General features: G+C 38.7%; 1 protein-coding gene across 1 annotated transcript; it reads left to right on the forward strand.

Annotated features, from left to right (window-relative positions):
* Positions 1-323: 323 nt before the first annotated feature.
* Positions 324-12781, forward strand: LOC114040575 (coiled-coil domain-containing protein 170-like; the record flags this gene model as incomplete). Its single annotated transcript, XM_027858682.1, has 4 exons — positions 324-458; positions 3268-3524; positions 9722-9866; positions 12596-12781. Coding segments are annotated over 4 exons (723 nt in total), but the record flags the coding sequence as incomplete, so codon positions are not given.
* Positions 12782-13726: the final 945 nt, after the last annotated feature.

Below are 13726 nucleotides of genomic sequence, written 5' to 3' on the forward strand. Positions count from 1 at the left end.
GATTTGCTTGGCTAGTAGGTAGAACATGAGGCAGAATAATAGTGAAATAGGATTTCATTTGGGGGTGAGGGAATCACAGAGCAGAAAGGGACCTAAGAATTAATCTGTTGAAACAATGCCCTAAAACATATAACTAGCAGTTTTCATTTGATTTGAAAAGCCATTAGGATCTCTTTTAGCTTTCAGAAAATGGGAACGCCAGAATCTGACCAGCATATGACTTGATGCATTTGGGGTACAAAGAACATTTGAATTTTTGTTTGGCGTTGATTCCCTGGGGAGGAAAATGTTGTGTGGCACACTTCTTGGTTTCATTTTTTTAGGTGGAGACATTCCAGGATCATCTTTTGGATGTCCCTGTCACTCGTGAGCAATTAAATCACTATCGTAAAGCTGCAGAAAATGCCCGTAGTGAACTTGCTGCATCTCTGGTCAAATTTGAATGTGTTCAGTCTGAGGTAAAGTCTCTCTTTTTCGCTCTTAATTTAATTGTGCTGATTCAATTCTTGTGAATAGCAATTAACCGTACATACTATTGAGAAAGTGGACCCTTACTTTCCCTGTACCATTATTTATGGCTTGGTGAGAGAGTATGTCTTAATGCCACCTCCTAATGGGTAGCTAACACCCCCAACATTGTGATTGCAATGCAACATTCCTTAGGAGCTAGGTATTCTTTATATCTCAGAGCATAATGTTTTTGCCTAATAACATAAACCTCGGGTCAACTCTGGAGATAATTGAGGACACTATTTTGGGATTAGAATGGGCTCAAGAAGCCTGAAATCTTTCTACACATATCTTCTTTTGGTCTGAGCTGACTTGTAGACTTAGAAACCCACTCCTGGTTTCTTTTCCCTAATGACTCTGAATCCTTTGGGTTCTGGAAAAAATTATAGAAAAGTACCCCTCTAAAATGACTGGAACCCATGATTACATATTGAAACCCATCTGTTACCTGGAAATTCAGGGCTCCTGAATCAAGTCTGTAGTGGGTCATAGCATAGAAATATTGTATCATAGCTTAAGAGCTGGAAGAGCTCTTGCTGTTAGTTCAACCCCCTCATTTTTACAGATGAGGAAACTGAGGTCCAATGAGGTTAAGAAAATTATCCAAGCTTATACAACTAGTGGAATGAGTGTCAGTCTCAGGATTTAAACCCAAATCCTATTTCCAAATCCAGTTGTCTTTCCACTGTATCATGCCTCACAAATTCTAAAAGAGGTTCAGTTATTTCTGAAGGCCTGTGTTGGTCCCAAATTACTTCTCTGCGTAAGAACCAGGAACCCTTTTAATAATAATGATGATGATGATGATGATTGTGCCGGCCGTGCCGTACACTCTCCTCCTATAAGGAGCAGGCTGCCAGGGTCATACTACTTACCAGTCTTCGGAGCCTACCCGGATAAACACACAGAGACAAGCTGATCAGGAGGTGCCAACACTCAAGCTTTATTCAGAGGCCATCACAGCAAGGCCAAGCAGGAAGGCCAGAGCAAGAGAGCAGGAGCAAAGAGAGAGAGCGAGCTCCAACCACTACTGTCCCTTAAGTACCTACTTAGCCCCTCCTCCTCAGCCCGCCTACTAGTCATTGATTGTAGGATCAGATACCGGAAGGGGATGTCTGTGTTTAGCGCACCAGGGGAGAGGAAGTGACGCAGGAGGCTAGGACCGGATACCCGGAAGGAGGTGTCTGGGGTCAGTGCATAGACAAAGGGAAAGTACGTGACCCAGGAAGTCAGGAAGGACACAGGAAGGAGGCGTCTGGGGTTGACGTTGCACTTAGGGAGGGGACTAAACAAAGGGAACTCGTTCTCTGCGGTCCCACTCCCACGTGGCACAGCCCCCTGCCTCAGCAGCTCACGCTCCGGCTACTTCCTTGTATCCTGTTCCTTCCCCAGCTTATCACAGCTCCACATAGCACTGCCCACTGCCTCAGGAGCATGAGCTCCGGTTACTTCTCCATATCCAGTTCTCATCCCAGTTCACCACAACTCCGCCTAGCACAGCCCCTGCCTCGGGAGCGTGAGCTCCTGTTACTTCCTAATACCCAGTTCCTACCCCATCTTGCCACAATCCCCACTTGGCAGTAAGCAACATCAGACAGTCCCTCACAGATGATGATGATGATGATGATGATGATGATGATACTTACTAACATTTATATTGTGCTTACCATATGCCAGGTGTGCTAAATGCTTTATAATCTTTATCTCATTTAGTCCTCACAATAACCCTGGAAGGTAGGTGCTATTATTATCCCCATTTTACAGCTGATATATAGGTAGTTGTTGTTCACTTTTCAGTCTCATTAGACTCTTTGTGACTCTATTTGGGGTTTTCTTGGCAAAGATACTGGAGTGGTTTGCCATTCCTTCTCCAGTGATTGCCCAGCCAGGGTCAAACAGCTAGTAAGGATCTGAGGCCAGATTTGAACTTGGTCATTTTCACTCCAGGCCCAACACTATCCATTTTTATCACCTAGCTGCCTTTGAGTTCATAGGAATGATCTGGATTAACTCACTGTGATTGCAAGCCTGCCAGTGATTAAATTAACTGTACCTGAAGTTGTAGCCCTGGTGATTGAAAAGAGATATATAAGAAGGGTGGTTCAGAAAGCCCTTTGTATATTGTTTACTGGGATCATGGCTTCACTAGGACACTGTGTTCAGAATCCCACTGTCTTAGATTTTCATTGTACTGTAAAATTTGTTCTTAGTATACACTTTGTAGAGATTTTCCTTTGATTCTGGTTGTCCTTTTAAAGCCTGTGTTATTTTTCTCTTTTTCGTTTACACTTTTTTTTTTTACTATAAAGTAAACAAAGAGACAGTTTTGATGAATATTTGATTGTGTGTGTGTAGATATTTATACCTAGAAAATCACAAACAACATGAATTATTTGTTTCTCATTTCATTTTAAAAAGCAGTATGTAGCAATATTAACAATGCAACACAGATTTTGAAAATGGGTACACAATTGCAAAATGTACCACAGATGTATTTTGAAAGAGAATAAAATAAACTCAAGAAGTTGCTTAAGTGCTTTTAGGAAGGCCTGAATAAATAACATTGTTTAGATATCATTTTTCTCTTTGGTATTTCATATTCAGATATAGAAGATGATTCGGTGCAAAAGGATAATCAACAATAGGAGAGAATAATGTAAATTTAGGTAAAATGATGATACTGTAATATTTGTTTCTTAAATTCAGTTGGCTAAGTTCCTCAGTTTCTTCTTTTTTACTTCTTTGTTTCTTGGTTAGCTTCTGGATCTCAGGTCTAAGATGTTTTCTAAAGAAGTCTCATGCCAAGAGTTGAAGGCTGAAATGGAGAGTTATAAAGAAAACAATGCAAGACAGTCCTCTCTTCTCATGTCATTGCGAGACAGGGTTCAGGAGATAGAGAAAGAATCTGCAGCACTAACCACATTCAAAATGAGAACAGAAATAACAGCTAAGGCTGCAACCCAGGAGAATCAGGAATTGAAGAAGAAAATCATGGACTTGGAAGCTAAATTAAAGTAAGCAAGTGAAAATAAACTATCACGTCATTTGATATTAAGCCACCAGACTATAGTCTGAGGGGACAAAAGCAATGTGATAGACATCTCACCTTTTTGTGGCCTTGCAATTCAATTTTCAAAAGTCTTTTGATCTTAAATGTTTTTATAATCCCATAAAAATTTTACAAGTCCTTTCTTCCTATATGCCAACAATAACCTCAACAAATTCAATATTCTTCAGTATTCATTCAGAATGTATGAAAATGGAATTAAATATCAGACTCACATTTTGCAGCTTCTGCTTGGAGCGATAATTTAAATTGTTGAGTCAAAGATGAGGGTAGAAGACAACATTCATTTATAAACCCTTTCAGAGAGATGTGTCATGACCCAGAGTACTCTGGTATATTTCTTAAGTCATCCCTGTATAACAGAAGGAAGAATGGATTTAGAGTAAGGAGAATTAAGATAAGAGTCTCCCTATGGCTCTATTCCTCTGGCAGTCTTAATTTCCTTACCTATAAAATATGTCTTTTAATTCTAGTGCCTAAGAGGATGTGGCACATGTAGGCACTTAATAAATGTTTGTTGGTTGATTTATAGGGACAGTAATTCTTGTCCTACATGCCTTCTAAGCATTGAAAGTATAGAATAATTGTCAGTTATAGCTACCATTTTTATAATATTAACACTGTGGTGCACTCATAGTTTTGAACCTATTTGTAAGCAGGGTTCATTCAACCCCAGTGAATTCTGGAAAAGCTAGTAACTGATCTGGAACTAGATTTGTGATTGCCCTAAATAAGGATTGAAACATTTAAACCTTTAAAAAACACCCTTCCCCCCAAATCACAGTAAAGACTTTTTGACGCCCGTAGGTGGTGAAGTGGATAGAGACCTGGACTTGGAGTTAGGAAGACAGAAGTTTAAATTTGGTCTCATTGGGCAAGTCACTTAGCCTCTCTCTTTCTCAGTTTCCTCATATGTAAAATGGGGATAGTGATAGCACCTGTCTCTAAGGTTGTGAGGTTGAAATGAGATTAGTATGGGTAAAGCACTTTAAAAACCCAAAGTGCTATGTAAGTGCTAGCCACTATTATTTTTAGTAAATCAACCAAACATCTGGAGAAACAGAGTTTGTAAAAAGTAAGATTGAGGCCATAAGATAACAAGTATAGCGAGGGGATCAAAGCCTGGAAAGGGTTGAGGCTGGCCATTTAGATGGTTTCCCATGCAAGTGAGTGTGAGGGGAAAAGGTAAAGAATTAAACCTTCTAGGAGAAATTACTTTAGAGATGGCTCTCCATCTCAATCAGCTTTGTTTCAGATTCCTGCTTTTATTAAGAATACATAGATGAGGGCAGCTAGGTGGCGCAGTGGATAGAGTACCGCCCTGGATTCAGGAGGACCCGAGTTCAAATGCGGCCTCAGACACATAACACTTACTAGCTGTGTGACCCTGGACAAGTCACTTAACCGCATTGCCTAGCCGAAAAAAAAAAAGGAAGTAGAACCTTTTAGGGCAGCTAGGCGGTACAGTGGATAGAGCACCGGCCCTGAAGTCAGGAGGACCTGAGGTCAAATTTGGTCTCAGACCAAACACTTGACACTTACTAGCTATGTGACCCTGGGCAAGTCACTTAACCCCAATTGCCTAAAAAAAAAAAAGAATACATAGTTGGCCTCATCTCTTTCCAGGCTTTTAACCTACCCTACATAAATTCTTAGGCATTTTTCTGGTGGAGTAGCTGAGAGGGAAAATAGAGTCTGTTGGGGGCCTATCTTGAATCTCAAAGAATGAATACAGTTCTTATAGGTTCAAAAGAGGAACAGCTAAATGAGTCACAGCAAAACTAATCTTTTATTGTTCTACATTTCTTCTAAGTAGAAATATGATATGCTTTTGAGGACTTGTAATTATATGGTTTATTTCACGTGGAGCACAGTGAAAAACTTTGCAGGAAAAAAAAATAAACATGGTAAGGAAGGAAAGCAGTAATCATGATTACCATGTACTGTCTGTAAAAAGTGGTACCAATTACTGTAATGAGTCCATTTTGCCATTAAAGTGCCTCTTAATGGCTTTTTAGAGTATTAGAGATGGCCACTGATATTTCAGAAAGCTCATCTGAAATTCTGAAATGAAAACTCTGTATTGGAGCACAAGCTTACGTGAACTTGAATATTTTTGTTTGACTAGCCCATCTTTATGCTTCTTGAAGACTTGTAGTTGATTGGGACTTTGATCTGGCTACTCTCATTTTCAGGGATTAAACTTGATTGTTCTTTTTGCAACGATTAGAAAACATTTCTTTCAGTGAGGAAGTGAAATAAGATGACTTTTCTTCTTGAAACATGGGAATATTGAGATAGGCTTTTCATTGGCCCCATGCCCAGAATACTCTCCCTCCTCGCCTCCCCACCTTCTGGCTTCCTTGGTTTCTTTAAAGACTCAGCTCCAATCCCACCTTTTTTTTTTTTTTTTTTTCTTTTTTTTTTGGTGAGGCGTTAGAGGTTAAGTGACTTCTTACCCAGGGTCACACAGCTAGTAAGTGTTAAGTGTCTGAGGCTGGATTTGAACTCAGGCTCTCCTGACTCCAAGGCCAGAGCTCTATTCACTGTGCCATCTAGCTGCCCCCAATACCACTTTCTATACGAGGCCTTTCCTGATCCTGTCACTCTGACATTTATACTTCCATTTATGCTTCTATAGCTCTTGTACACACACTTAGTTGTTGCTTGTGGTCTCTCCCATTATAACGTGAGCTCCTTGAGGGAAGGGACTGTGTTTTCCCTTTTCTGTGTCACTAGCGTCTAGCAGAGTGCCTGGCACATAGCAAGTGTTTTATAAATACTTGTTGATTGATTCAATGATAAAGCATTTATTATGCACTTACTGGGTGCCAGGTATTCAGCTAAGCACTGATACAAGCAAGAAAGGCAATCTTTACAGTTAAAGAGCTTGCATTATGGTTGGGAAAGATGATACACATAGGGTGCTAAAAGGGAGAGTAGGTTACCTCCATGGTATTTAGCCAGAATAAGGGGCAATTGTGTGGACTAGGCCCCAGCAAGATTAAAAATTGTAGGTTTCTGCACCTGTAAGTGGTTAAGACTTCCTACCAGTTAAAACATTTTCCCCTTTGGTTCTTGTTTTAAAACCTTGCATTCCATGTATTTTATGGGGAAGAAGTATGATTTTGTTTCTATAGGAAAATTTCTTCTCCGAACATAGATCTGTAACTGTCCTGAAACTTAGACTCTTAGAGACTGTCTCTATTGCTATGAATTTAAGTGACTTGCCCAGAGTGGCATAGCCATAGCTTATATTAAAAAGTATTTTGATAACTATTTCTTTTTTTTTTAATTTTGAACTTAAATTCAAAAAGACAAAAAAATCCCCCACCCTATTTCAATATCACTGTTTTCCTTTGAAATCCTATGTGCCTTATTTTATTCATTTAAGAACATTATTCTGAGAAGGGGTCCATAGGCCCCACCAGACTGCCCAAGAAGGGCATGACACAAAAAAGATAAAGAACATTTGGTTTAGAACCTGATCCAGAGGCTTGAGTTCCTCTGGCAGAGATCTCACCCTACTTACTGATGAGTTTTCCATTTAAATTGTGAATGCAAGGCTGTAAATCAGAGATTAGTTATTTGTTCTCAAACTACCAAATAGCTCAGGAGTTTCCCAGTTTTCAAACCCTAAATCTTTTCCATTCTCTTATGGAAATGAGAGGGTGGGGAAGGCACAGAGACAATGCCAAGCACAGTAGGTGAGGTAATTGTCTATCTCCTCAGCTCCATTCCTGATCCTTTTATATTTAGAAGGGCTTTGAGGAATGACCTTACTCAAATGTGACGTTATGTTCTTCGTGGGCTATGATGCTACTAGTGGAGGAGAACAGACACAGGCACACACATAGAATACAAATGAATAAGTAACACACATTGAGGGCATACATCCAGGCACACAACCTACATGAAGGGACACATGTTAAGAACTTGTCTGTTCAGGGAACATATACATACATGGAAGGTGCACACTTATGGAATTGTTTAGGATAACTACCCTATCTGATGCTTCAAGGTGATGCTGATGTCCTCTGGTGATCATACTTTCTTCTACTATCTGACAGCTATTGAGTCTCCTCCATTCAGCTAGACATCTCCTCTGGTCTCATAGTTATTAATCTTTCCTCTGCTACCATCTTCTGTGCTATTTCTCAGGGCTGTTGGGAAGAGCAGATTTGTTGTAAAGCACTTTGCTAACCTTAAAGTGCTACATATTGGGATTATGATTATTATTCAGTTCCTCAGGGCCATCTCTTAGGTTCTTGGCACCCGTGGTTTAAAGGGTAGTGACTAGAAAAGTCTCTCCCTGACAAAGACAAGCTAATAGCTCTTTAGCCCGGAGCTGAAGTCATGAACCATTGCCCTTACCTAAGGGCAGCCAACAGAAGTCAGCCAACAAGTACCAGGCTAAAGTTGTGTGTGTGTGTGTGTGTGTGTATGTGTGTACCTATGTTTAGGTCCGATTCAAAGTCTATAGTCCCAGATAAGGGATAGAAATTCATTGCAACTTCCTTTAAATACCTTGTAGTGATCCAGTTCTCTACAACCCAAATCAGGGACTATGCTTCCCTGCTTCCTAACTCCTCCTTCCCCCAAATACAACAATCCACAAAATTAGATGGAGGCTGAAGGTACTTGGAAGTCTGCTGTACTCATGGTGTTCTTGTACATGAATGTAAATGAAGTTGGGCAAGAACAAAAATTAAATGTTCTCCATGCTTTAGTCCTACACTTCCACCTTTACTAAATACTTCTTTCAGCTTATTGTTGTTCAGTAGTTTCAGTCATGTCCAACTCTTTGTGACTTCATTTAGGGTTTTCTTGACAAAGATTCTGGAGGGGTTTGCCATTCCCTTCTCCAGCTCATTTCTTACAGATGAGGAACTGAGGTAAATAGGGTTAAGTGACTTACCCAGGGTCACATAGCTAGTAAGTGTCTGAGGCTAAATTTGACCTGGTGAACATGAGTCTTCCTAACTCTGGGCACTCTACCTACTGTGCCATCTTAGTTGCTCTTTATTTCATCTACAAAGGTCTTAATTTTATATTTTACTCCTACCAGTGCAAAATATCTCTGTCTTCCTATACAAAAAAGCTCTTCCCCTTGGCTCCTGGAAATATCTATTGCTATTCCAATGAAAACAAAAAGTGAAAAAAATCAGCAGACAATATTGAAAAATTTAAAATAATTTATCTTAAACTATCTTAAGAGGACATGGAATATCTTGGTTCTCATCTTAGTTCTATGTAATCATGGGCAAGTCACTTTATCTGTTGGGACTTTGGCTTTCTTATTTGTAAAATGAAGATGTTAGATTAGCAATTCAATAGTAAAATAAACATTTGTTAAGTATTTACAATGTGCCAAGCATGCTAAATTCTGGAGGTATAATTAAGAAAGAGAAAGTCCCTGCCCTCAAGGAGTTTACAATGTAATGGTGGAAGTCTGCACACTAAGGAAAGCTGAGAAGGTGGAGGACAGAGGCTATGAGGCGGGGACCTGATGATGGCAGAGTGAAGCCAAGCAAGGTGACTGGTGGAAAATGAAGAGTTGGCTGAACTTCTTGACCCTCTTTAAAGGGAGGCTTTAGGAGACTTTTATACTTCTTCCTCTAGCCTTCCTCTCGCAGAAAGACAGAGGCAAATTCTAGGCTGCTAAGTTGAGAAAACATGCATTATTTTAAGGCCTATGATGTTATAACTGCTTAATAATGGGCATTTTATTTTAAATATATTTTAAATCTACTGTGCATATCATTGAACTCGAATTCACTACTGATTTTGTGCCTGCTCATGACTGAAAGAAATTAGTGATAGGGGAAGGTAAGTGTGAGAAACGTTTTATAACAAGGCAAGGAAGGAGACTATGCACATCTTTAATTATTTTTGTTCTTCCCGGCTTCACATTGGGTTGTAGCTTCTAGTCAAGACATGAAATTTACTAGCTTAAAAAAAAAAGACTGGTCCTTAACCCTAGCTAACAACTTTTTCTTTTTTTTAGTAAAGAGCATTCTTGTTGAAGCCTCTATGAGAACAGTAAGCTGGCATGTACAAAAGTGTTTACAATTCTCAATTTTGCTTGTGAAACATTGCATTCCAGTATTATTAATCTTGATGTATTTGTTGTTTGCTGGTTAGAAAGTGTTTAAAAGAAAATGAAGAAAGCAAGAACCAAGCCGCTAAGAACAGCAGGAAACTTGAGGAATTTCTAATCCAACTTTCTGGCTGCTTAGAAATGGATATGAAGAATGAAGAGGAATCTCAGGAGCATTTCATTTCAAAGGTGTTTGTTGCAAATTTAACAAAATTTACTTTCTGTAGAAATGGTAAAAAAATTATGTGGGAAGGAAATTGGACTCAAATCAGATCTGTCACTAACAGCTGAATGACCTTGATTAAGTCACTTTATATCTTTGGGCCCCATTTCCCTCCTATGTTAAATGAGGGAGTTATGATTTTGATCAATATGATTTTGAAGGCCTTTTCTGGCTCAATTGACCTTAGTGAGATTATGCTGACTGCTTAATTGTTTTTAAATATATCTGTAGTTTGGCAAATTAAATCAACAATACATCAAACAGTGTGCTTTTATTAAGTGCTTATTATGTGAGACTCCAGATGCAGTGGGAGACCTTGGCCTTTTTAAGCTAAGGTCTTTCCCAGGTCTCAGTTTGACTGAGGCAAGTCCATTCATTGATTAAGGCTAGGTGAGAAATGAGACAAAGAATGGCCTCTTTTACCTAGTCAAAGAAAAAAAGAAATCAGTCAGGGAGGGGAAGACCCTGCGGGTCTAGGGCCATCTCCAGGTGTCCTGATCTATATCTTGCCACTGGACCCAGATAACTTAGGAGGAGAAAGTGAGGCTGGTGACTTTGCTCCCTTACTTAAATCCAATTCACTTGCAAGTCATGGCATTGAAGGACAAACAACAATTGCATCAGCAACAACAGCCATTGTGCCAGGCACTGTGCTAAGTACTCTTGACACAAATAAGAAAAAATAACAATATTCCTTGTCCTCAAGGAACTTACATTCTAGTGCAAGAGATAACATGTAAATGAATAGATATGTACAATCTATCTATATACACACATACAGCATATGTATACATACATGCATATGTGTATGTATGTATTTGACTATCCACGTGTTTTAAAGTTACATTGCCTATCTACCTGTCCAGTTAGAAACAAAACCAAAGGAAAAAGTTGATCTCAATGACATTAGCATTTCACTTTGGATCTTTATAAAAGTAGGAGTATAGATTGCTTAAAGTCAGCTTTTTATATAAAAAAATTAACATCATGTTGCAGGTGTTAAGCAAAACATGATTACTATAATTAGAATGAAAGATTATTTACTTCAGATAAATAATACACATGGTCCTTCAGGATTTTTTTTTTTTGGACTTTTTGGTGAGGCAATTGAGGTAAGTGTCAAGTGTCTGAGGCTGGATTTGAACTCAGGTCCTCCTGACTCCAAGGCCAGAGCTCTATCCACTGCACCACCTACCTACCCCTCCTTTAGGATTTATTTAGAAAACTTAAAATAACTTACTACATACAACATCCCCTGGTAAGAGACTCTAATGTTCACTGGGCCTTGGAGAAATGGCATCTTGTCTCTTTCAACCTTTCTTGCCCTTGGTCTCTATCAGGAATCTAGGCACTCTATCTGTCCCAAGTAGAATCTTCCACTGGCCCATTAACCAGGACCTGCTAGTTCGACACCTATACTCCATTACTTCCACAAAGAAGGGAGGTCTCATTTTCTCCATAGGTTAAGCTTATTTATTATAACTTCAAGGTCCTGAGTCTTAAAAACCCAGTGCTTTGAACCATAGTCAAGCAAAACAAATTCCTGCATTGGCCATATGAAAAATGTATCTCTTATTCTGCATCTTGAGTCAATCACTTTTTCGTTAAGAGGTTGGAGGTTAAGAGCATTCTTTGTCATTGGTCCTCAATAGAAATTCTGAAAATTAAAGAAGAGATTAACATAATTGAACAGAAAAAAAGAAAAAACCCTTGAATTAATAAATAAAACGAGGTTTTTTTGAAAAAAAAAGAGATTTTTCAAAAGTACTTCTTACTGAAATAAGTTAACAAAGTACATTTCACATGGATGAGATTGACATGGTAGCAAAGTGTACAGGGCTGTAAACTTGGAGTCAGGAAGTCCTGAGTTCAACTATGACCTCAGATGCTTATTAGCTATGTGACCCTGGGCAAGTTACTTAACCTCTATCTCAGTTTTCTCTACTGTAAAACAGGGTTATTGTAAGGATAAAGTGAGATAATATTCGTAAAAAACTTTGCAAAACATAAAGTGCTATATAAATGTTAGTGTCTACTACTACTACTACTACTACTACTACTACTACTACTACTACTACTACCACCACGACCACTACTACTACTACTACTATTATATGATAATTGCATGCAGTCCTGTGATGCATGCAATTCCCAATTAAAAGTCTTCTTACAAATACTTGACATTCATTCCTACTGCTGTCATCTCTTCTTACCACATTGCATTAAGATAATTTCTAAACCTGTAATACTGCTGCCAGAGACTTGATAAGTATATGCTTTATTTTATAATTTGGAAAATGTCACAGTTCTGCCATTGTTTCCTTAAGGATACTCTTGGATTAATACTAACTTGGGGGGCAGCTAGGTGGAGCAGTGGATAGAACACTGGCCCTGGAGTCAGGAGGACTTGAGTTCAAATCTGGTGTCAGACCAGACACTTGACACTAGCTGTGTGACCCTGGGCAAGTCACTTAAACCCAATTGCCTCACCCAAAAAAAAATACTAACTTGACTGCTTAGTAGACTTATATTTGCAGAATTTAGAGGTTGCTTTTGAAAGGATATTTCAGGCCAATGTAGCATTTGTCCTTTTTGTTACTTGGATCAGTTAGCCCACTGAATTGTGTAGAGATCAGCACTCGCTCATAAAAATCAGCATAAAAAGCTGTTCATTTTTATTTATTATTCCCTTCAGGTTAGGGAGTTGCATAAAGAAAACACACTTAAGCAAGAACAGATTGTTACTCTTGAAGAGACTATAAATGTCCATGAGATGGAGGCAAAAGCCAGCAGACAGACCATCATGCGACTGGTTTCAGAAGTAAACAAAGAGCAGAAAAAAACTGCCTCCTGCATTGAAGAGAAAGAAACGCTGAACAAGGTACAGTATGTGAAGAGTGTGTGTGTGTGTGCGTGCGCACTTGGGGAACTCACATTTGTAAAGTAGAGTTGGCCAAAAGGAAGTGGGGTCATTGTTCTGAGCAGACTGACTTCAATGAGGGGAAAAAAAAGGCAAGCATCTCCTTAGAAGTAACTTTGGTAAGCTGTATGGCCCTCATGGAAATGAATGTACCGTTTATTTCTTCCAATGTGTATCATTGAAAAGTAAATGCTTCTGATAAAATATGTCTTTTTTAGTGACATTGTAGAGAAAGAACATTCAGTTCTAAATATTATCCAGCAAAATAAATCATCTCATCTATCTGACTTCTGTTTTGTCTGATCTATTTGAAAATGAGAATTAAATATGTACTGTATTTTAATTCTTTATCTGCAGTCTTGAATTTTAAAATCCTGGGACAGCAAATTATACTGTGTAAACCAATAACTGTATACTATTAAAATGATTAGTTTCTACAAAGCAAAAAATAGACTGGGTTGAACCCTTGAAGAAATGAAACCGTAAAGAGAGAAAATTGAATTGTTGTTAAAGGAGGCCATGTTCAAATAAAAATGATTATAGGAAATGAGAACTAGAGGCAGTTCTACTTTATGAAAGAGGTTATATTTCAAAAACTGGGTGAAGGATAAAGACAGGGTGATCCATAGGCAAGATAGGCTAAACATTAAGGATATTTTGTTTGGTTGTCTCCGCTAAGAACAATGATATTCAGTTGAGACAGGATGATCAGTGGTGACCAGAGATTTAGCTATAATAGTTCATTGATAGTTGGATAGATGAAAGCATTTATTGAGAGCTCCCTATATTCCAGGTATTATGCTAAGTGGGATAGATACAAGCTATGCATTATAGTCTCTGCCATCAAGGAATTTATATTCTATGAGGGAAGACAAAACCTAAAGGGAACTGGAAGGAGGAAGAAGT

The sequence above is a fragment of the Vombatus ursinus genome, unplaced genomic scaffold (genome assembly GCF_900497805.2).
Source record: "Vombatus ursinus unplaced genomic scaffold, bare-nosed wombat genome assembly UNPS02013664.1, whole genome shotgun sequence".
NCBI lineage: Eukaryota > Metazoa > Chordata > Mammalia > Diprotodontia > Vombatidae > Vombatus > Vombatus ursinus.